This window comes from Antechinus flavipes, chromosome 6 (assembly GCF_016432865.1).
Source record: "Antechinus flavipes isolate AdamAnt ecotype Samford, QLD, Australia chromosome 6, AdamAnt_v2, whole genome shotgun sequence".
Lineage (NCBI taxonomy): Eukaryota > Metazoa > Chordata > Mammalia > Dasyuromorphia > Dasyuridae > Antechinus > Antechinus flavipes.
Window position 1 is genome coordinate 133,064,954 of NC_067403.1, and position 21,579 is coordinate 133,086,532.

General features: G+C 34.5%; 1 protein-coding gene across 5 annotated transcripts in view; it reads right to left on the minus strand.

Annotated features, from left to right (window-relative positions):
* Positions 1-21,579, minus strand: part of EGF (epidermal growth factor) — a 177,268-nt gene that overhangs the window by 107,503 nt on the left and 48,186 nt on the right. For all 5 annotated transcript variants that reach the window (XR_007948135.1, XM_051965114.1, XM_051965115.1 and 2 more), the window contains exons 6-10: positions 18,640-18,765; positions 17,088-17,210; positions 8,045-8,167; positions 6,331-6,456; positions 2,099-2,235 (exon numbers count right to left, since the gene is read on the minus strand). Coding sequence is in view for 4 of the 5 variants with exons in the window: in XM_051965114.1 (XP_051821074.1) it covers positions 2,099-2,235; positions 6,331-6,456; positions 8,045-8,167; positions 17,088-17,210; positions 18,640-18,765 (635 nt within the window). In the remaining variant the exon portion in view is untranslated. The remainder of the gene's footprint in view (positions 1-2,098; positions 2,236-6,330; positions 6,457-8,044; positions 8,168-17,087; positions 17,211-18,639; positions 18,766-21,579) is intronic.

Genomic DNA, 21,579 nt, shown 5'->3' on the forward strand with positions numbered 1-21,579 from the left:
TAACAGACTGCTTGGAATCATAAGAATTGTTCATAAGAATACAGCAACAATGTTGTCTTCTAATGATAATTAGAAAGATCAGAATGAATACCAATTACATTATAGAAATTGATTCCTTCTTATAAATTCTATTTCATTCAAAGAATATTTATTAAGTTCCCTCTATATCTAAGGCACTGTAGTATTCACTGAGTGATATAAAGGGTGAGAGATAAAATTTGGATCCTGTCCTCAAGGGACATATGTAAATTTGTACACAAATAAAAATACATGATAAATGCATAAAAACTTATTGCAAATTAGTAACTATCATGCAGATATATTAAAAGGAAAAGCTAATGAAATAGAGACTCTCAATTGTCCCTTATGAATTTTTTAAATGCAAGACAATATTATTATACCAGAAAATATTTCCATTCTTTGATATTTTGAAACTAGTGGTTTTGTATAGGCTGTACCTTCAATGCTGAGATTACCAACATCCGAAGATCACAATATCAAATAACCCATCCCTGGGGTTTTGTAGCTTTTAAAAATTCTGGGTGCCAAACAATACAATGTATTACTCTCTTTTCTTATAACTGAGTATACTTTGATATATACACTCAGAATTTATAAGGGGTTTTTCAGAGAATCAGAGCCTTAGAGTTGGAAAGGATTTCAGTAGTCATCATCTCACTTTACAAATGAAGAAACTGAGGTTTAGGGAAAAGGAGTTTAAAAGACTTGCCCAAGATCATATGAACAGTAAGAGTTAGAGGAAGGACTTGAACCCAGGTCTTTTTTTTTCATTGTGCCACATTGCCCTGCCACAAATTTTCCATATGCAATATATCAAGAAATATATAGGCAAATATTCAATGAATTAAACCTGCAATTAAGAACAGATCCCCATGAGTTACACTAAGTATTCATGCTTCAAAATTCAAAATTACTGTAAGCCAAACTTAGATAGTTCACATACAATGAACCACAATGGTTAGGTTTACAGAAAAGTGGCAAGTAAATACTTTCCCTCCCTATACCGTTAATAACCAATTCATTTATTGGTTCCTTTTACTTAAGCCTTCTTCCCATGATCACCCCCCTATTTCCCTAACTTTACCCATTATCATTAAATCAGTCATAATAATGATAGATGATATCTCAGTCTTATTTTAGGGCTTACAAAACCTGCCCTCTATATCTATGGTCTAATTTTAATTGAATATTTATTATGTATAAGGTATTCTCATATTAACCTCCAGTCCTCATTTCCCAAAGAGAAATTAATTTCAAGATCTCTTGAGATGTTGCCCATTACAAGATCTGATTTTTAATTTTTAAAAAGAGGGTTTGCATTACATAGAATTCCCAATCCCTCTATTTTTGATTTCCTTCACAGGCTAATTGTACACTACTTCAGAGTCCGATTCTTTTTGCACAGCAAAATAACTGTTTGGACATGTATACTTATTTTGTATTTAATTTATACTTTAATATATTTAACATGTATTGGTCAAACTGATACCTGGGGGAGGGAGTGGGGAGAAGGAGGGGAAAAATTGGAACAAAAGGTTTGGCAATTGTCAATGCTGTAAAATTACCCATGCATATAACTTCTAAATAAAAAGCTATAAAAATAATAATAATAAAAAGAGGATTTGATAGGGGAGGAGGGTATACTTGTGATTTAGTGTGGGAAACTCTGGGTGAGTTTTTGCCTATTATATTAGCACCTGCTCTAACACATCATCTTAGAGAGTTTCTTGGAGGCACTAAAAAGTAAGGTAATTTGGCCAGGGCTACCCACCAGTATATCTAAGAGAGGACTTGAGTACTGTAGTTTTGACTCTAAGGGTAATCTTATCAACTATTTCATATTGCTTCTTTTTAGAAGGAACAAGCCCTCAAATTGCAATTGAATATATTAAAATATCTAAGATATAACTGCCCGTTCTGGCCCAATCAGACATTTCCCAATTTTTCAGTCTCTTCTCCTTCCCCGTTATTTCAATGTACTACCAAGGTGACCTATTAGGTTTAGGATCAGAAGAGCCAAGGCCTTGAAAAACTGTCCTCACTTCACTTCCAAATCCTCCCATTTTTAAAGCCTTACCTTATTTTCAACCGGATCATGATCTAATGCTAAGACCTCTCCCATCTGCCGGCTGAGTAGGCTTTCATACTTTGTCCCATCAAAATTGATTCGCCGAATATCACGCATGTTGGCAAAAAGTAAAAAGGGCTGAGGTCCTGTTAACCAAATTTCATTCATGATTTCATTTGCTAGATAGCATCATGTTTCATAGTTACTTTTTATTTCTCCCACTGACTAAAATTCCACACTTAAGAGATTCATCCTTTGGATCAATCAAACCTTCTCCCAGTATCTTCTTTTAAAGCTGGGATTTTTAAAGAGCTTTAAAATTTGCAAAGTACTTTACAAATGTTAAAATTTCATTTGATCCTCATGACAACTCTAGGAGGTAGATGCCATTATTATCACTATTTTGCAGATAAAGAAACTGAGACAGAAGGTAAGAAGCTTGCCAAGGATCACACACTATTTCCTTTTAATAACTATGATTTATTTGTTATTGTTAAATAACATCTGATTCTTCTTGACCCAATTTGGAGTTTTCTTGCCAAAGATGCTGGAGTGGTTTGCCACATTCTCCTCCAGATTATTTTGCAGATGAGAAAACTAAGGCAAACAGGATTAAGTGACTTGCCTAAGATCACACAATACTGAGGTCTGATTTGAATTCAAAATGAGTCTTTTTGATTCCAGATCCAGCACTATATCCACTGAACCAATTGTCTAGTACTTATATATTACTTTAATATTGACAGAATACTCTACAAATATTATCTCATTTGATCTTTACAGCAATCCTATGAAATAGCACTATTATTGTATATTATTAATTTAATAGTATATAATAATAGTATTAATATTGGTTAATAATATGGTCATTAATATTAATATCATGGTGCTACTATCCTCGTTTTACAAATGAGGAAACTAAGGCAGAGGTAAAAGGACTTTCCCAGATTCAATAGCTAGTAAGCACCTGAAGCCTTCAATCTATATTCAGTACACCAACTTCTGGATTCCCTAGCTATCTGTAAGATGCACCTACTTCTGAAGGGAAAGAATACACTTAATCACTCTTCAAGGTGAATGAGTGGAAATGTGTGGTGGGATGACTGAATTTCAGAGTTGGAAGGAGTTTCTAATCAGTCAGTCAAACTCCTGCCTGAATAGGAATCTTCTCCTTAATTTTCTTGATAAAGGATATCCAAGCTTCCAACTATAGTATCCCTGTGATAGATAATTGACTGGAAATTGATAAAAAAAAATAATTGAAAGTAGGAAGTGGCCCTAAAAGGGAAGAATAAGACAGTCCCTCATCCCAAAAGAAAATGGAGTAGGACTAATGAAACACAATCTTAATTCATTTCCAAATTGTGTCTGTCACTTCTCCACACATCATCAACACAACCATGTTGCCCAGTATTATTAGTAAGCATGCCATAGTCTCATTTAGGATCATGGGGAATAGAAAATAGGTAGGTCATCTCTTCTAATCCAATCTCTATTCCCCACTTTTTTGTTAAATAAAGAAACTGAAACACAGAGTAGTTAACTTGTCTAAGGTCATCCAGGTAATATGGAGCAAAGTTAGTGCTTAAATCCAGAGCTTTTTCTATCATATGATATGACTTTCTTACCTACATTTGTATAGATTAGAATACATGAATATAAATTCCTTTGACCTAGACATTTCTGGAATATTTAATCACAAAAAGCTACTTAATTATTTTCCTATTCCTCAGATTCTGCTGCATTGACTGGAATGCTGGTCAACTAGACTCCTATTAGGGATGAAAAAGGAACACCCTGAAAAATCATCACATTGGCCTAAATAATATTATTAATAAAATAAATATTGAAAGCAAAGTTGCCATAGAGGAAGCTAGATAACACATTAAACAGAGCACTGGGCATAGAACCAGGAAGATGTATGTCCAAATCTGGCCTCAGACACTTATTAAATATATCCCCCATTTCCTTGTTGTTCAGTCATTTCAGTTGTGCCTGACCTTTCATGTCCCATTTGGGTTCATTTGGAGAAATACTGGAGTGTTTGTCATTTCTTTCCTCAGCTCATTTCATAGAGGAGGAAACTGTAGAAAATAGGGTTAAGTAACCTTACCAGGATAACACAGCTAGTATCTGCCTGAGGCCAGATGTGAACTCTGAAAGATTAGTCCATTGCACCACTTAGCTACCCTCCCTGTCTCTAAAGTGGAAATAATGACAGCAACTACCTCCCAGGGTTGTTGTGAGGATAATGCAAAATAATAATCGCAAATATGCTTGACATAGGAGTGCTATGTCAAATGCTAGCTATCATCATCATCATTATCATCATCATCATCAATCAACAAATAAGAGAACATTTGTAAGGCATTTGGGACAGTGTCTGGCATGAAGGAGGCACTTAATCCTTGTTTCTTTCCTTATTTTAGGCAAATAAATATCAATGAAGTGAAGCATTTCAATACAGACAGAAGAGGAATTGTCAGTCTTAAGATTAGAGTTTTCCCTAAGGTGTTTAAAGCAAAATGAATAAATCAATAAATTGTTATTAAATAGTACACAAAACAGTACTAAGTACTATAGGGCTTTATACTCCAACAAGGAGAAAATATTCACAATATGCCCATTCTATAGAGTCTGCTTTAACATAGATATTGACAGGCCTGACATTTCAAGAATAGTTGCTTCTATAGAACACATCAGATCATATTAAATCACTGCCTCTTATACGTGATTTTGGAAAGACCTTTAAGAAAAAATCTATTACCAATTATCAACTTGTATTAGAGCTCTATCAAATAAAAGGCAAAAACAAAAACAGTGTACATTTTTTAAATGATGTTTGAATTTTTTTCTCAAAAAAGCATTTATTTTTTAAGTGCGTACTTACAAGTGGCATCTATCTGAAGTCTCTGATTCTGGAGAGGTTGAGGCTAGGAGACTGTATCATCATCATCAAATGAGTATCATATCACCTTCTTAACAATGATAGCTAGCATTTATAGAGCATTGTAAATCTCACAAAATATTTTAATTTAATCTTGAGAACTCTTGAGAAGTATGTGCTATTATTACCCTCATTTTACTGAAGAAGAAACTGAGGCAGGAAGTGATTAAGTGACTTGCCCCGCTTCTTACAGTGACTAACCTAACTCCAGGTTTAGCTCATCAAAAAGCTGCCATCTACGTTCAAGAATTTAATTCATTTAATCCAACTCCCATCCAGTATCTGCTCTAAGTCTGGCATGAATATGGTGAGATTTTAAGAGCAGATGGTCACCAACCTGCCTTAAAAGAGATGAACTAACTCAGACCAAGAAGAAAAAAAAACAGATTAGGTAAAAACTTCCATGCCCAGCAAGGGTAGGATCAGGTCTGTAAATGACTACTGTACTTCCATCCAGAAAATACTCAGTCTCAAAAAAGAAAAATAAGCACAATACATGTGAGATCCTGTGTTAGGCATAGCATGTTTTGTATGTTAGGCACAAACAAAAATGAAAAAAATTGATGCCCTCAAATAGAACCTGTTAAGGGGATTCAGACAAATAGAACCACATTACAAACTGAATCGAGGTTTGAGGAAGGGAAGAGTTGTGTTTGTGCAAGGACTAAAAACCAGAGGAATAATCCTTTTTGAAGTTTCAAAAGCTGAAATTTCAGGGAGCGAGGAATAAATCAGAAATTAGGAAGAAGAACCATGACCCCCAAGCAAAAGGGATAGCCTATGCAGAGGCCAAAGTTAGAATGACCTCTTGCAGGGAATAGGAAGTAGACGAATTTGCCTGGAGCATGGATACATTGGAAAAGCAAACTATAATTAGCATAGAAAGCTAGGGGAGGGGACTAAACGAAGAACTTTATATGCCAAATAAAAGAGCTTATAGTTTATGCTAAAGGCAATGGACAACTATTATTTTTTTGATTAAAAAATAATAGAGTCTGACAAGCTCCAGAAATAATAATTTGGCAATTGTATGGAAAATGGATTGGGGTAGGGAGAGACTAGAGTCAAGGAAGCCAATTAGAAAATTGCTGCAAAAGTATAGGTGAAAGAGGTGATGAGAGTCTGGACTGTACAATCAATCAGCCAACTAATTAATATTTATTAAATGCTACTATGTGCCAAGCATGTGCTAAGGACAGAAAAGGTAAATGTTGGGAAATATGTCAGGAAACTGAAATTAATAACACCTTCATTCCTCCATACAAGTTCACTTTCCAGAACCAATGATACTAACCTTTAGCTTTGCAGCTCTTTTGATTCAATTGCAGCTCATATCCAGGAAAGCAACCACATTCCCAAGACACTGGGCTTAGAGGGATGCAGATCTGGCTACATCCACCATTATCTACTGATGAACAACCTTTAAAAAGAGGAATTTCATTCATAATTCTATGGAATTCAAAAAATTAAGTCATTCATTCATAAAATGCTAGAGATATAATTTGATGACCTTATCCTTTAAAAAAAAAAAAAAGTTTATCACCTGAACTATGCCCATTAAACTGGACCCTGCCAGATTCAAACAATCAATAAACATTTATTAAGCACCTACTTAAGCCAGGCACTGGGCTAACAAACAGATGGGGATGCAAAAAAAGGCAAAAGATAGTCCCGGCCCTGAAGGAGCTTACAATCTAATGTAGGAATTTAAAATTTAATTAGTTGAATTATTTTTATCATGTTCAATCAATACACCTCGTAATCAAGCTGATTCATTAGCAATAGGAAAGAGCACCACATAAGTTCAATTCAAGTCTCAATGAAAAATCTCATCTTTTTTCAAGGTTTTTTTTACTAATCCCCATTAATAGTGGTACCATCCCTATGCAATTATCCTCAATTTGATCCTGTACTATGTGCCTCGCTTATACATAGGTACTGGTATGTTTTCTCTTCCATTAGATTATGACCTCCTTGAGCACAAGGATTGCTTCACACAGTTCCTAACATCTGAAAAGGACTTAAGCAAAACTAACTGATTTGACTTTCTTGAAATACTTTTGGCAGATACAATTGAAGTGTCAATCTCCAAATGGTTCATTCTTTTCTGCTTCTCTAAGTCCATTGGAAAACAGATTCACTGGCATCAGCTAGCTTTAATTTTTATTGTTTTCAGAGAAACAGTGTGGAATATTGGACTTGGGGTCAGGAATATTGGACCTGGGGTCAGTATACTAGTTTACACTTATAGAACACTCTAAGGTTTGCAAATCTCATTACAAATATTATCTCATTTTCTGCTGGGAAATATATGTTATTACTATGCCCATTTTACAGATGAAAAAATGGGAACAGAGGTCAAGTGACTTGCTACTGAGTATCTGAGGCTGGATTTGAACTCTGGTCTTCTTAACTCCTGATCTAACACTCTATCCACTGTGTCATTCTACTTCAAATTCTTTCTAGCTAAGATAACTTCAGCAATCATTTAACACATCTGTGCCTCACTTTGCTCATTTATAAAATGAGGGATTTGCACTTGGTGATTATTTCTAGCTTAAAATCTATGATATTGTAACTTTTCCTTTCCCGATGATTTCTTTTACTTTCATGGATTTTGCAACTTATCTTTCTCTGTTTCCTTTTGTCAATGAAAGAAGATGGAAACTCTAAATGTAGGTTAATCAAAATTAAGGCTCTTCCTTTCTGTTTTTGAATCATGTCCAGTTTTTCACCAACATTAGTCTCTATGGAGACTAAACTAAAAATGTGGGAAGCACGTAGAGAAGACAAGGTGAAAATCAAGAAGGAATTTCACATAGGACAAATTAAATTACTAAGATCTACCATTCATTATTAGCTGGGTGACCTGGGCAAGCCAATTAACCCTAACTGCCTCCAAAAAAAAGGATCTACAATTTAACAACTCTTCATCCCAATGTGATTTAGTTATGGTTTGGGGATAAAAGAAACAGTGTTTTAAATCTAACCAAGCTAAACATACTTACCACTGCATGTTTTTCCATCTTCCCCAAGCACTGACCCTTCAGGACAGAAACACATTGGACCATCTGATGTCATGACACAACCATGGCTGCATCCAGTGTTGTTGTTTACACAGGAAATTAATTCTAATTGTTTGGAGGACAAAACTATAGTTAGTGTTCAATCCAGTTAACTGCCATTTATTTAAAATTAGTTTCTAATAAACCATAAGTGCTCTTTTGAAAAGGTAAAGTTAAATAAAAATCTGATATTTAGAACTGCTACAGTCAGGATAGATGAAAAATAAAGTGGATATTTATATTTAAATATAGTAAAGAAGAACTTTTGAAACTGTAAACTGCCTCTTTTGGTTTCCTCTAAATTATTCTTCTGTCAAATATTCTTTTAATAATCATTACCCCCCTATGGCATTTGCCAACACTGAAATGGACTGAATCTTTCAGACATGCTCTTCTGTATTCTTTTAAGTATCCAATGTTCTTATTTCTGCAGTACTTGGAAGTATAATCTTCACCAATGAAAGGCAATGATTTCTGAGATGACAGAGACTTTTTAATGATGACAGACCTCTCATGTTCCCTGAACTACTTTCCCCTACATACAGTGACATCCTTTCCTTCATAGTTCCTTTTGCTGGATTTTGCCAAGAATGGAACACTTGGTTCACTTCCCTTTCTTTCACTTCACAACTTTCCATCCCTTTCTCTGGTGCAGACACAGAGCACTTTGGGAGATTGAGAACCAGAAGCCCTCTCTCGGAGGCAAGGCAAATTCAACTTGGAGCTGGATTGAAGGCTGAAGAAAGCAGAGGCAGAAGCAAAGGACAAAACTGCAAGAGCTCTTGGAACCAAGCTTTTCTCTAAACTTAAGCAACTCATATGATGATAGATTTAGAGCTAAAAGGGGTCATCGAATCTAATAGCCTTAATTATAGGTGAGAAAGTTCAGACACGTGTCCAAGGTAAAACTACCTATGCCAGAAGTTAGAATCAAAAGTAGATCCTGAGTTTTTTACTCCAGTTTTCCACCCCAATAATTTTCAAAGTAAAAGATGAGTTTTTATTCTATATTCGTGGAAAGAGCTGTTAAAAATTTCTATATGGATGAAATCATAGGTCATGACCAATATGTAATCTAGCACTTTTACCAACTGGACACTTTTATTTTGAAACTTAAAATGAACCACAACTCTATTGGTATATAGACCATAATTGCTTTTCTTTTCCTATGCAATTCTTGTCCACATTTTACCATAAATATTCCACAGAACATCTACCCAGAATACTAGAGACTTTCCTCTTGGTTTTTGTTGGTTTCCCCGCCTTTTATCTCGAGTATCAGTGTATCTGCTTTAGTAGTCTGTTTAGTGTCTTGTTTGTTTTGTTTTCCTTTTATCTGAAGAGCACCAGTGTACCACCATGATGTCTATCATGACTAGGCACTTCCATTTCTGACCATACATATCCTCAGTGTTATCCTTTAATCCATTTACTGAATGCAAGTCATCACTGGTAACACGCTGAAGCCTGCTTATGCCATTAGATTATTTATAGGTTTTTTTTTTTTTAATTGAAGCTTTTTATTTTCAAAACATATGACAGGATAACTTTTCAACATTGACCCTTGCAAAATCTTATGTTCCAATTTCCTCCCCTTTTCCCCACCCTCTGCCCTAGATGGCAAGTAATCCAATATATGTTAAACATGGTAAAAATATATGTAAATCAAATATAGGCATACATATTTATCCAATTATCTTGCTGCTGTAGAGTACAGACTAGCTTCGTGGAAGGCCTCAGGGTAAGCCAGAGTCAGGATAAATCAAAGTCCTTGGTCTTTAGGGGGAGAAGTAAAGGAGGCAGGCAAGCTTCCACGAAGCTTGCCAAAGATGTATCCTGAATTCTGGAGTCCAGAGTCTCCAGCCTCTCCCTCCTCCTCCTGCCACCAAGTCACTCTGACTTCCTTCTCCCTGCCCTCCAATCCTTGCCTACGATTATCCTAACACCAAACATTCAGCAAGCACCAATGGTGAAAAGAGCCATTATCCAAATATATGCAAATAGAGCCATTCTCTCACATAGAACCATAGATAATTAGCCTTAAGTGCTTGCTTGTCTGATTCAAGAATACCTTTTTGGCGGTTCAGCCCTCTACATACTGCATAAGAAAAATCTGATCACAAAGGAAGAAAAATGAGAAAAAATAAAATTCAAGAAAACAACAACAAAAGAAGTGAAAATGCTATGTTGTAATCCACATTCAGTTCCCACTGTCTCTCTCTTAGAATAGATGGCTCTCATTATCACAAGATCATTGGAACTGATCTGAATCATCTTATTGTTGAGAAGAGCCACATCCATCAGAATTGATCATCATATAATCTTGCTGTTGTCATGTACAATGATCTTGGTTCTATTTATTTCACTTAGCATCAGTTCCTATAAGTCTCTCCAGGCTTCTCTGAAATCATCCTGCTGATCATTTCTTATCGATTTTAACTCTTCTGAGATCATGATATTCATAAGTTACCATTGCATAGCAACACTGGGAAGAGTGTCAAAGATGAGCAGCAACAAGTGGTTTGGAATGGTTGAAAACATGTCCAATTCTCATACAATCAAGCACAGCATGGTAGAGTAGAATTGGAATTGAAGTCATAGGGCTTGGGCTCTAATTTCTACTTTAAAAATTACTATAAATTTTATGTAACTCTTTTAACTTAATGGGACTCGTTTTCTTACATCTGTAAAAAGAGGAAAGTTGAATTAGATGACACCTAAGACCATGATAGCTCTAAAGCTATGACCTTCCTCCATCTGTAGCCTTACCCAGGCAAACAGAGTGATGGCCTATGGTTTGCTTATCTGACTACAAACAGAAAGAAAGAAAAATAAGTATTTATTAAACACTACTATGTTTCAAGGCATTGTGCTAAGTGCTTCACTAATACTATCTCATTTGATCCTTACAGGAGCCCTGTGAGTTAGTTGGTTTTATTATTCCTGTTTTCTTTTTTTTTTTACAATTAAGGAAACTAAAGCAGATAAAGATTAAGTGACTTGCTGATGATGATCAGCAAGAACTAAACTCAAGTCTTTCTGACTCTACTCCTGGCATTCTATACACTGCACTACCTGGCTACATAGCATTATCTAGTGAATATATGATTTTCATCCTTTTTGTTATCAACTAGACAGTTCCAGAACGAGATCTTTGTGATACTGACACAAACACTAACTAACCAGAAAGGAGTAGCCATCCTTTTCTAGGGTTCCCATGAATAATTATCATAAATAATGGGGTAAAGTACAATTCTTTACATTTTCAAGGCCACCTCTTAGACATGAATGGTTTAATGAAGTGCTTGAAAAAAATTGTTCATCTGTTTGTTTTTGTCTCTACCTATGGTAGCTCTAGTGTATGTCCATGTAAATAGGCATTTGTTTAGCAACTTCTACTCTTAGAGTTACCTTGGGGCACAGGTCATACAACCAGTATGTTAGAAGTGAGACTTAAACTCAAATCTTCCTAGGACTCTGAGTCTGGCTCTCTATCTCCTGACCAAGATATTTGTTTTTCTGATGCATCAAGAGTTCCTCTATGATAGGAAGTGAAATGAAAGCAACAAGAAAGGTTAAAAAAAAAAAAAAACTAGTAAAAATTATCATGCTTCCCAGCTCTATTGTTTTAAGATTCTATGGATTTTAACATTATGTATAGGAAGAAATCTTAGAAGTGAAAGAATCTTAGAGAACATCTATATCATCATCATCTTTCTTTTGCTGCTGCTTCTGCTTCTTTTTCTCCTCCTCTTCCTCTTCCTTATTCCTCCTTTTTCTTTTTTCTTCTTCACAGATAAGAAGGGAAAATATGTATTTTTTATCTTTTATTACCAACTAGAAATTAGATATTTCTGATAACCTCTAATACAAATCTTCAAATCAACATAAATACCTCTGGGTTAAAATCTCATATACAAGTCAATCTATCCTCTCTTAACTCTATTGGTAATGACTCTCAGTCTTAATCTGACAGAGGCCCATCATTTCTTAAATAAAGAGAACTGAATCAAATTTATAAGAATACAAGTCATTCTTCAATTGATAAATGGTTAAAGGATATAAATAGGCAATTTTCAGATGAAGAAATCAAAATTATAGGCATATGAAGTGCTTTAAATCACTATTAAATAGAGAAATATACATTAAAACAACTCTGAGGCAACTATGAACAAATAAAATGAATGCCAATGGGAGATGTAATTAGGGATGGAGATGTATTCTCACATAGGGGAATGATACATTCTGGATAGGCTGTAACTTCTGTAGTACTCAGCCTATGGGGAATTAGGGGAGGGATTTGCATTTCAGGACAGGATATAAAAAATTATACTTTAGTACTCAACTGTATGCTTATTTTGTGACACAAAATTTTATTTTTATTATTATTTATTATTTTGTGGCAAGATTGTAAATAAATATTTTCCTGCTTCATTAGCAAGTCTCTAGAGTTCTTAGTAAGATACATGTAACAGGAAGAAGGGCAAAGACTGGATTGTTATTGGGAATTATAAGGCTCCTTTAATGACTAAACTTTCCTTGAAAACAAAGGTCCCATCTTTAAATGCCAACAACCTACTACTACTCTAGTACGACAGCAAGATATGTAATGCAACAATCTTTAAATAATTAGAAAATTAATATCTCACAGAAGGCCACAGAAAAATATAGTGGAGATATTATCCAGCTGCAACATATAAGGAATAGAGAACTTCAGAGGAATAAAGCTAAATATTGTCAACAAGAAAAATGATAGAAGACAAGCAAGGTTGATCACATGGCAAGGAAGACAGTAGACCAGGAGATAGCTAGAACTTTACAATGTCAGGAGAAAGTGAAGAAAGCTTCCAGCATATAGAATGGATTCTCTTTGATGTAATTACTGGGGGATATGGATGAAAATTGCTTGGAAGGAAAGAAGAAAGGAAGGAAAAAAGGAAGGAAGGAAGGAAAGAGGGAAGGAAGAAGGGAAGAAGGAAAGGAGGGAGGGAGACGGAAGGAAGGACCTATTATTAAGTACCTTCATAACAAGTCCTATGCTAAACACTGCAAATATTATTTCATTTGATCCATACTCTGAGAAGAACCCTAAAAAAAAATGCTATTATAAGCCCCTTTTATATTTGAGAACCTGAAGCAGACAAAGTTATGTGACTTTATCAGAGTCACTTAACTGGTGCTGAGGCCTCATTTGACTTTAGGTCCTTCTGACTTCAAACCCAATACTCTATCCATTGTGATGTATGTTAAATAGAGCAAAATAGAGCAAAGTCATGGAATATTAATTGTGAACTTTTTGAAAAGATAAAAATTTTTGAGAATAGTTTTTTGTCAAGTAAATTCAAAAATATATCCTCTCTTACTCATGAAATTGCTAATGAGAAACTCCATCTGATAACATGATTGACAGGCCCATCCATATCTTTGAGAAAAATAGCCAATTAACTTAATTATATGTTAGGAATTTTTTTCTTACACCAAGAATTTTCAGCTTTCCATTTCCTGTTTCATCACACCATCACTATATGCTAATATTTGTCTCTTTTTCTTCTTTTTATTTTTAAAAAAATATTTAAAGTTCTATACTTTCCTTCTTTCTACATTGATGTACATAGGTGCCAGGCAGAAAATAACTCAGAGATGACAACATTTCTATCATAGATAAAACCCTGGACTCCATCAGACACTAGATAAGTGCCAAGTCCTTTATCCAAAGTTCTGAAGATGTCAAAATTTTAAGTCAAAGTCTTAACTTTGTATTATGATAAATCACCAGAAAATGACCTATCTAGATCTTTAAGCAGATACTTACTAAAAAAAGACCACAACATTTTGACAACTATTTTCATCTTTGAGAAGGAAGGCAATACAACTAAGAATACATTGTCACAGAATGTTAAAAGTTGGAATGGACTTAAGAGAGTCTAAATTCAGTTCACTTACATTACAGATAAAAAAGCCAAAATTACAAAGAAGATGCCTAAATTATTTTACGAAGGCCTACAGATATCTAAGTATACACACATACATGCATATACACATATACATATATACATTTACATATATATTTTTATGTATATATGAATTCATCATAATCAGAATTCTCCTCTACCAGCAGCTAAGCAACCCAGCCAATCTGGCATTCCCAGAATACAGTAGTATAATGTCTGGGAGAGGTCTCTGGAGGACCTCGGAATCAGCCAAAGTCTTTGGTCTTTAGGTGGAGAAGTGAAGGAGGCAGGAGAGCCGCCACATGGCTGGTCAAAGATGGAGTCTTCTGGAGTCTGGAGCCTGAAGTCTTCTCTGGCTGAAAGCACTGCAGTCGAGAGAGCTCTGTGTCCCTCCCTCAGCCTTCAAAAACTTCGGTATGATTACCTCACTATACCACATTGAGCATGTGCAGCCATAAGCACCATGCTGTGACTCAAGTCTACCTTTTCAGAGCTCCTGCCCACTACACAGTAGTACTTTAGAGCCAAAAAGAGTATAATATTTGTGACAGTTATAGCACATAAGTTATAGGAAAGGACAGTCAGTTAACAATCATTTACTAAATAATTACTGCATGCCAGGTACTATAAAAAGCACTAAAATGATGTCAATCTTGGAAAACAGGATTCAAAAAATCATGACTGAACTAAATTTACTAAGATGAAATTCAACAGGGAAAATTATAAAGTCTTGCTCTTGATTTCAAAACATCAACTTCACAGCTACAAAAGATGGCACAGGCATCATAATGATGGCACAGGCAATGATTAGACAGCAGTCTATCTTTAAAAAAATGGTGTGGGTGATTTAAAAAATAAAAATTCAATATAATTCAGAAGTGTAAAAGAGTAGTTAAAACAAAGCAAATGTGATTTGGGGGCTATAATGAGAGGTCTTTTGTTGTTATTGTTAGTCTTTTTTAGTAATGCCCAACTTTTAATGATGCCATCTCGGGTTTTCTTGGCAAGGATACTGGAGTGGTTTGCCATATTTCCTGTTTCATTTTATTTTATAGATGAGGAAACTGAGGAAAATGGGGTTAGTTAACGTGGCCAGAGTTGTACAGTTATTAAGCATCTGAAGTTATATTTGACATTGTACCACCTTAGCTGACCAATCAATGTTTACTATCAGGGAACAACTTAACAATAAGAGTTTTTTTAAAGTATATGGGCTATACTAAAAGATGGTAGTCTCCTTTCTAATAGGTTATCAAGCAGAGAATGGACACTTGACAGGTTTATTATATGGAAGATTCCTTTAAGCTCTGGGTTAGTCTAGATAGCCACTGGAGGTTCTTTTTAACGTGCCTTTATCCTACAGATAAGGAAGTACTGGAACCAGCTCAAACCAGCTAATTGTTACATTTTCAGTACAAGTATTTACATCTCAGAAGTTGACAAATGCTAAAAATGAGGGCCTAATTTATTGTTTTGTTGATTTTTTTAGACTTAAGAAGATAGAGAAAATGTTAATAATGCAATTTAATGTGTGTGTTGTATATAAATTTTTCCTGGTTTTTAAACATTTATCATCATATTCATGCCCACAGGCCTCCAAAAAGTGTCTACCATCATTAGCAAAACTGAACTCTGTAAATTATGGTATATGACTTTTATGGAATATTATTGTTCTGTAAGAAATGACCAGCAGAATGAATACAGAGAGGCCTGGAAAGACTTACATGAACTGATGCTGAGTGAAATGAGCAGAACCAGGAGATCATTATACACCTCAACAACAATACTATATAAGGATCAATTCTGATGGAAGTGGCTATCTTCAGTAATGAGAGGATCCAATTCAATTCCAATTGATCATTGATGAACAGAACTAACTACACCCAGCAAAAGAACACTGGAAAATGAATGTGGAAACAACAACAATGTTGTTGGCTTGCATTTTTGTTTTTCTTTCCAGGTTATTTTTACCTTTATCAAATCTGATTTTTCTTGTGCAACAAGAGAACTGTATAAATATGTACACATATTTTGTGTTTAAGAGATACTTTAACATGTTTAACATGTATGAGATTGCCTGCTCTCTAGGGCAGGGGATGGAGGGAAGGAAGGGAAAAGTTGGAACAGAAGTATTTGCAAGGGTCAGTGTTGAAAAATTACCCATGCATATGTTTTGTCAATAAAGAGCTATAATAAAAAAAAAAAAAACTGAACTCTGACCATTGTTACAAAAGGTTTTGTTATACTAAGAAAGAATTGACATCCCCATTTTCAATGGGGAAAAGGGAGAGAACTGGGCTCCAAGTTAGGAAGCCATGGGTTTGAATCTATAAATGACACATTCTGACTGATCCTTGACAGATGACCTGCATAAGTTACAGAGTATCTGTTTACTTATATATAGAATTTCCTCATCCATAGTTCCTTATACCAACTAAATCATAAGTCTAGTTCCTTCCTTATCCCACAATGGAATGGTGACTTATATTGGCAAATTTAGTGCATATTCAGATCTATGAAATTATCCTTATACAACCATAGAAACACTCAGGGATCCGTCATATGTCAGAATGCATACAAGTGTGATTTGCAGCTACATAATTCAGGCTCTTTACAACTCCAATTCTGACTGAAAAGTCAGTTTTGAGGGGAAAAAAGAAAACAACTTTGGACTAAATAAGAATAGCAGATAACAATAACTCTTTGGACAATGATCAAATTCATTCAATAAATATTTATTAAGCACATAACTGTGCATAGTGTTCTAGGGCAGACCTTCAGGGAGATACTAAGATAAACACAGATCCTAAGCTTTTGGAACTTATAGTCTAACAGAGAAGGTAAAGGAAGTGCATAGACAACTTTAAATGTATAAAAGGAAAAAAAAGTAAACTATTGTCAAGTAAAAAAGAAGAAAAAAGCAATTTCTCCTCAATAATAATCATTTTGGTCACACTTGTACATAGATGCCACAATTGTCTTTAGATACAAATGACAACAGGACAATAAAAGTAATGGTTAGTGCTAGAGTTTACCTTGACATCTTTTTCCATCAGATAGCAGGATGAACCCTTTGGGACATGTGCAGTAATAGGATCCAGGGATGTTTTCACAACCAAGAGTACACCCATGGTTCCAAAATACACATTCATTGACATCTGATGAAAAATAATTAAATCAGCATTACATTTCAGACTTTACAATCAATTTATAGTTTTTTTGAATATCTTAATAAAAATTAATATGAAAATTAATTTGATAATTTTCATTTAGGTGTAGTAACTTTCCATGGAAAAGATAGAGGTTCTACTGTATGAAATAAATGAAATAATCCCAAAATTATGAAAATATTACATATTATATCATATTCTCTCCTTTCAACTGTTGTTAGTTCTCAAAATTCTTCTTGAAAAGAAGTGAAAGGGGCAGCTAGGTGGCGCAATGGATAGAGGACCAGCCCTGAAGTCAGGAGTTCAAATTTGACCTCAGACACTTAACATTTCCTAGCTGTGTGACCCTGGGCAAGTCACTTAACCCCAATTGCCTCAGAAAAAAAAAATGAAAAATTTCACCAAGCTAAAGTATCGAACTGTAATGTAAATCTAGAAATGTCTTCTTAGTGGGGTTGAATTTTTGGTGGTTACTCTAGATTAGTAGTGATCCAACTGATTCCAAGGTTTGAGAAATTGTGCAGTGTCTGACAAACATATACATCCAATTTTCTGTGGTTATGGTTATTTGAAATTATTAGGAAAATGTTATTTTCTCTTTCAATCACTATCACCACAACCTTAGTATAGCTTGGTCTGATACTCCAGATCCCATGAGTTTCTCATTCCTTATCCATCTCAGCCTGTCTTATGTTAAAGAGGTTCTGATCTAGGATTCCCTTGGAAGCCCATTTCCAACTTAGTTCTAGGGTATCTTTCTGAGAACACACATTTAGAGACATATCTACTCACCTTTCTCTCTTCATCAGTAAATCCCCTATGAACTCCAAGGTGACAACTCTAATATTTATTATCTTGAGTCTGGAACCTCAAGATTGGAGTAGGCTCTAGAAAGTTCATGGGGAAACACAGGGAGTACCCAAAAGACTTTAGCTAGTTTAGCTAAACTCTATGTTTTTAAGACTTTGAAAACAAACCATCTAACTTTAAAGGCTATAGAAATAATAACAGCTAATATTTATATGGTGCTTTAAGGTTTGAAAAATGTTTTAAAAATATCTCATTTGATTTTGTTCTTATGATATCCTCTGAGGTAGGTGCTATTCTTACTCTCATTTTTCAGATAAACAAATTGAGGCTTTAGGGGTAGCTTGTCTACCCCTAGAATCATACAGTTAGTAATATTCAAAGCAGGATATGCATTCAGATCTCCTTGATTCCAAATCTCTCTCCACAATGCCACTAAGTCTATCCGTGAAAACAGAAGAAACAATATGCAATTGCTTTTAAAATCCTAAATTTATATTGAATTTAGATTGGACTCAGGTTAGAGGTTTTTGGATGATCTCTGAATAAGAGAAAAACCCATCCACCCAGACTGGTTTACCTTGTTTTAGATAAAGACTCAGTGTATTACCTTTGCAATACTTCCCATCTTGGCTTAATGTATAACCTTCAGCACATTTGCATGGATGGGACTTAAGGTTCTGCCCACATATGTTGCTCTTGCAGTAACCTTTCTTTAAATTGCAGGCTTCCTGCTCTAAAATAGAAGGAAAGTTTATTTAGGATGGAAATGAGTTTTGACATACTTTATTTTTTCATAGTTCTTAAAGAGGTTAATCTCCCATTGACGTCAATAGAAGCACTGCCTTCACAAATATTGGCACACCTCTGCAATATCCTGTATTATTCTAAAGTTTTGAAGTTAATTTACTTCTGTAAGAGTATAAAGTAATAGCTTTCAGAAGGACAGAGAGCCCTGTGTATCTGATTTCATCCATGGTTTTGTTTGTTTTTTAGGAAAGAAATCATAGATATGTTTATATTCTGGATTTCCAAAGCATTTTAAAAATATATTATCTCATTTAATTCTCACAATATCTTTATAATGTTGGCACTATTGTAATCACCCCCATTTTACAAATAAGAAAACTGAGACTTAAGAAATTCATCATCACAAAATTAGTAAGTAATAGAAGGAAGATTAGAAAAAGTTTGTCTTCTGACTCCAAGTCCAGCACTCTTTCCACCATATCACTAACAGAGATTCAATACCAGATCTTCCTTTATCATCTTCATCTGCTTTTATTGAAACAGTGATGAGAACAAAACTGAGCCTCTTCACTTATATGACTAACATTAATTTTGTGTTCAATGTAAGACAAATTTAACAAAGTTCTAGTGGTTGGGAGATATAAAACAAAGTCCCTTTTATCTAAAACTTTACATCTGGTGAAATAATATGTACAAAAATACATATGAAAAGAGTAAATCGGGAAGTGAGCAAACTCAGAACAATTTACATAATAACAACATTATAAAAGTAAACAGCTTTAAAATAATTGAGAACTCTGATTAACACCATGACCAACCATTTCTTCAGAAGACTGATAAAAAAGCCTGCTACCTACTTCCTCATACAGAGGATGGACTTAAGATGAAGAATGAGACATACTTGGAGCACGAACAATATGGGAATTTGTTTTGCTTAATTAAATGTAATTGTTTGATTTGGGTTAGTTTTTTATTAGAAGGGGGAAGGGAGTTGAAGGAGAAGAAATAAATTGCTTATTAATTGAAAAAATGGGCCAACACATGGCAAAGTGAATAGAGGGCTGGGCTTGGAATGAAGAAGACTCATCTTCATGAGTTCAAATCTATCCTCAGATAAGTCTTCTGACTTCAGAAACAAATAAGGTAAGGGAATAGAGAGGGAGGAAAGGAAATGGGAGGAATTTTTGGAGCTTAAGTAATAGGAGAACAAAGTAGTAGGTAGAAGAAATAAAGGAAGGAGAGAACAAAGGGAAAAAAGAGCAAAGTAAAAAGTGAACAGCAAAGAAAAAAAAAAAAAGACCTATTGGAAGCAGAGAAAAAATGGACAGAGCTGAACATAATGTTCAGAATAAAGCCCTTCTTGAAAGGGAAATCTTTGCTTTACATTTTGACTCTCTTATGTTCTGCTGTACACATTGCAATGCTTCTTTTTTCCTTTCCTATTTTGCATTTAAGTTTGCATAAAAGAAAGAAAGAAAGATTAAAATAAATGCTCATTGAGTTGCAAAAAATAAAAAGAACAGCTGAGGAAATAATACAGATGACATTTGGGCAGGAAGAAAGATTTCAACAGCAGAAAGCATAGAATCATGGAATATAGAATCAGAAAAGAAATCATTGTTTTATCTTAATAATTCCTGACTTTACAAATGAGGAAATGCAATTCATTCAACAAACCTTTAAGCTTTTAGTATATGCAAAACACTGGGGAAATCACTTTAAAAAGATAAAAATAAAAGTCACTCCTTCCATAATTTATATTCTCTTAGAAAAATACAGAACACACACAAGTAAGAAAATATAAAATAATTTCAGAATGGAAAAAGCAGACAACTTGCATGAAGGAGAATAATAATGGAAAACTATATGGGAATTAGATATCCAAAAGCTGTGTTTTTCAGTGTGTGACACTGAAGACTTTTGGTTAGTGAACAGTTGTCATATAGCAGTTGGATGGAAGAAGGACTTGAGAGAGGAAAACATGGAATCCAATATGGAGACAAATCAGAATGCTATGGCAATACTCTAAGCAAGAGGAGATGGAGACTTAAACTAAAATGGTTATTATATGATTAAAGAGAAGAGAACTAATGCAAGAGATATTGAAGAGATATATTTATGTATTTAAACACTGACTTAATGGGAAAAGTGAGAGGAAAGAAAGTCAATATTGATAACTGATTGCTAATTTGGTTAGCTAGAAGAATACTAGCACCCATAATAGAAATAAGGAAGCTTGGAGAAGGAAGAGATTTAGGAAGTAAGGTAATTAATTCTCTTTTTTAACAATGGTGTGTTCGAAATGTCAAAGAGATATAAAAGCAGATGTCCTGCAGGCAATTGTCAATATGGGATAGGGTATGAGAGAGAGATTAGGGCTGGATATACAGATTTTCTGTAAGTCGTTACAGATGATCATTGAAATCATAGAAATTAATGAGATCCTCAAGAAACAGAGAAGAAATGTCCCAGAAACCATTACACTGAATTCCCAATCCCTATATTTTTGCCTGCCAACATTTTGGATTTCCTTCACAGGCTAATTGTACAATATTTCAGAGTCCGATTCTTTTTGTACAGCAAAATAACTTATTTTGTATTTAATTCATACTTTAATATATTTAACATCTACTGGTCATCCTGCCATCTAGGGGAGGGGGTGGGGGAAAGGAAGGGAAAAACTGGGACAAAAGGTTTGGCAAGTGTCAATGCTGTAAAATTACTCATGCATATAACTTGTAAATAAAAAGCTATTTAAAAAAAAGAAAAAAAAAAAAAAAAGAAATGTCCCAGAACATGG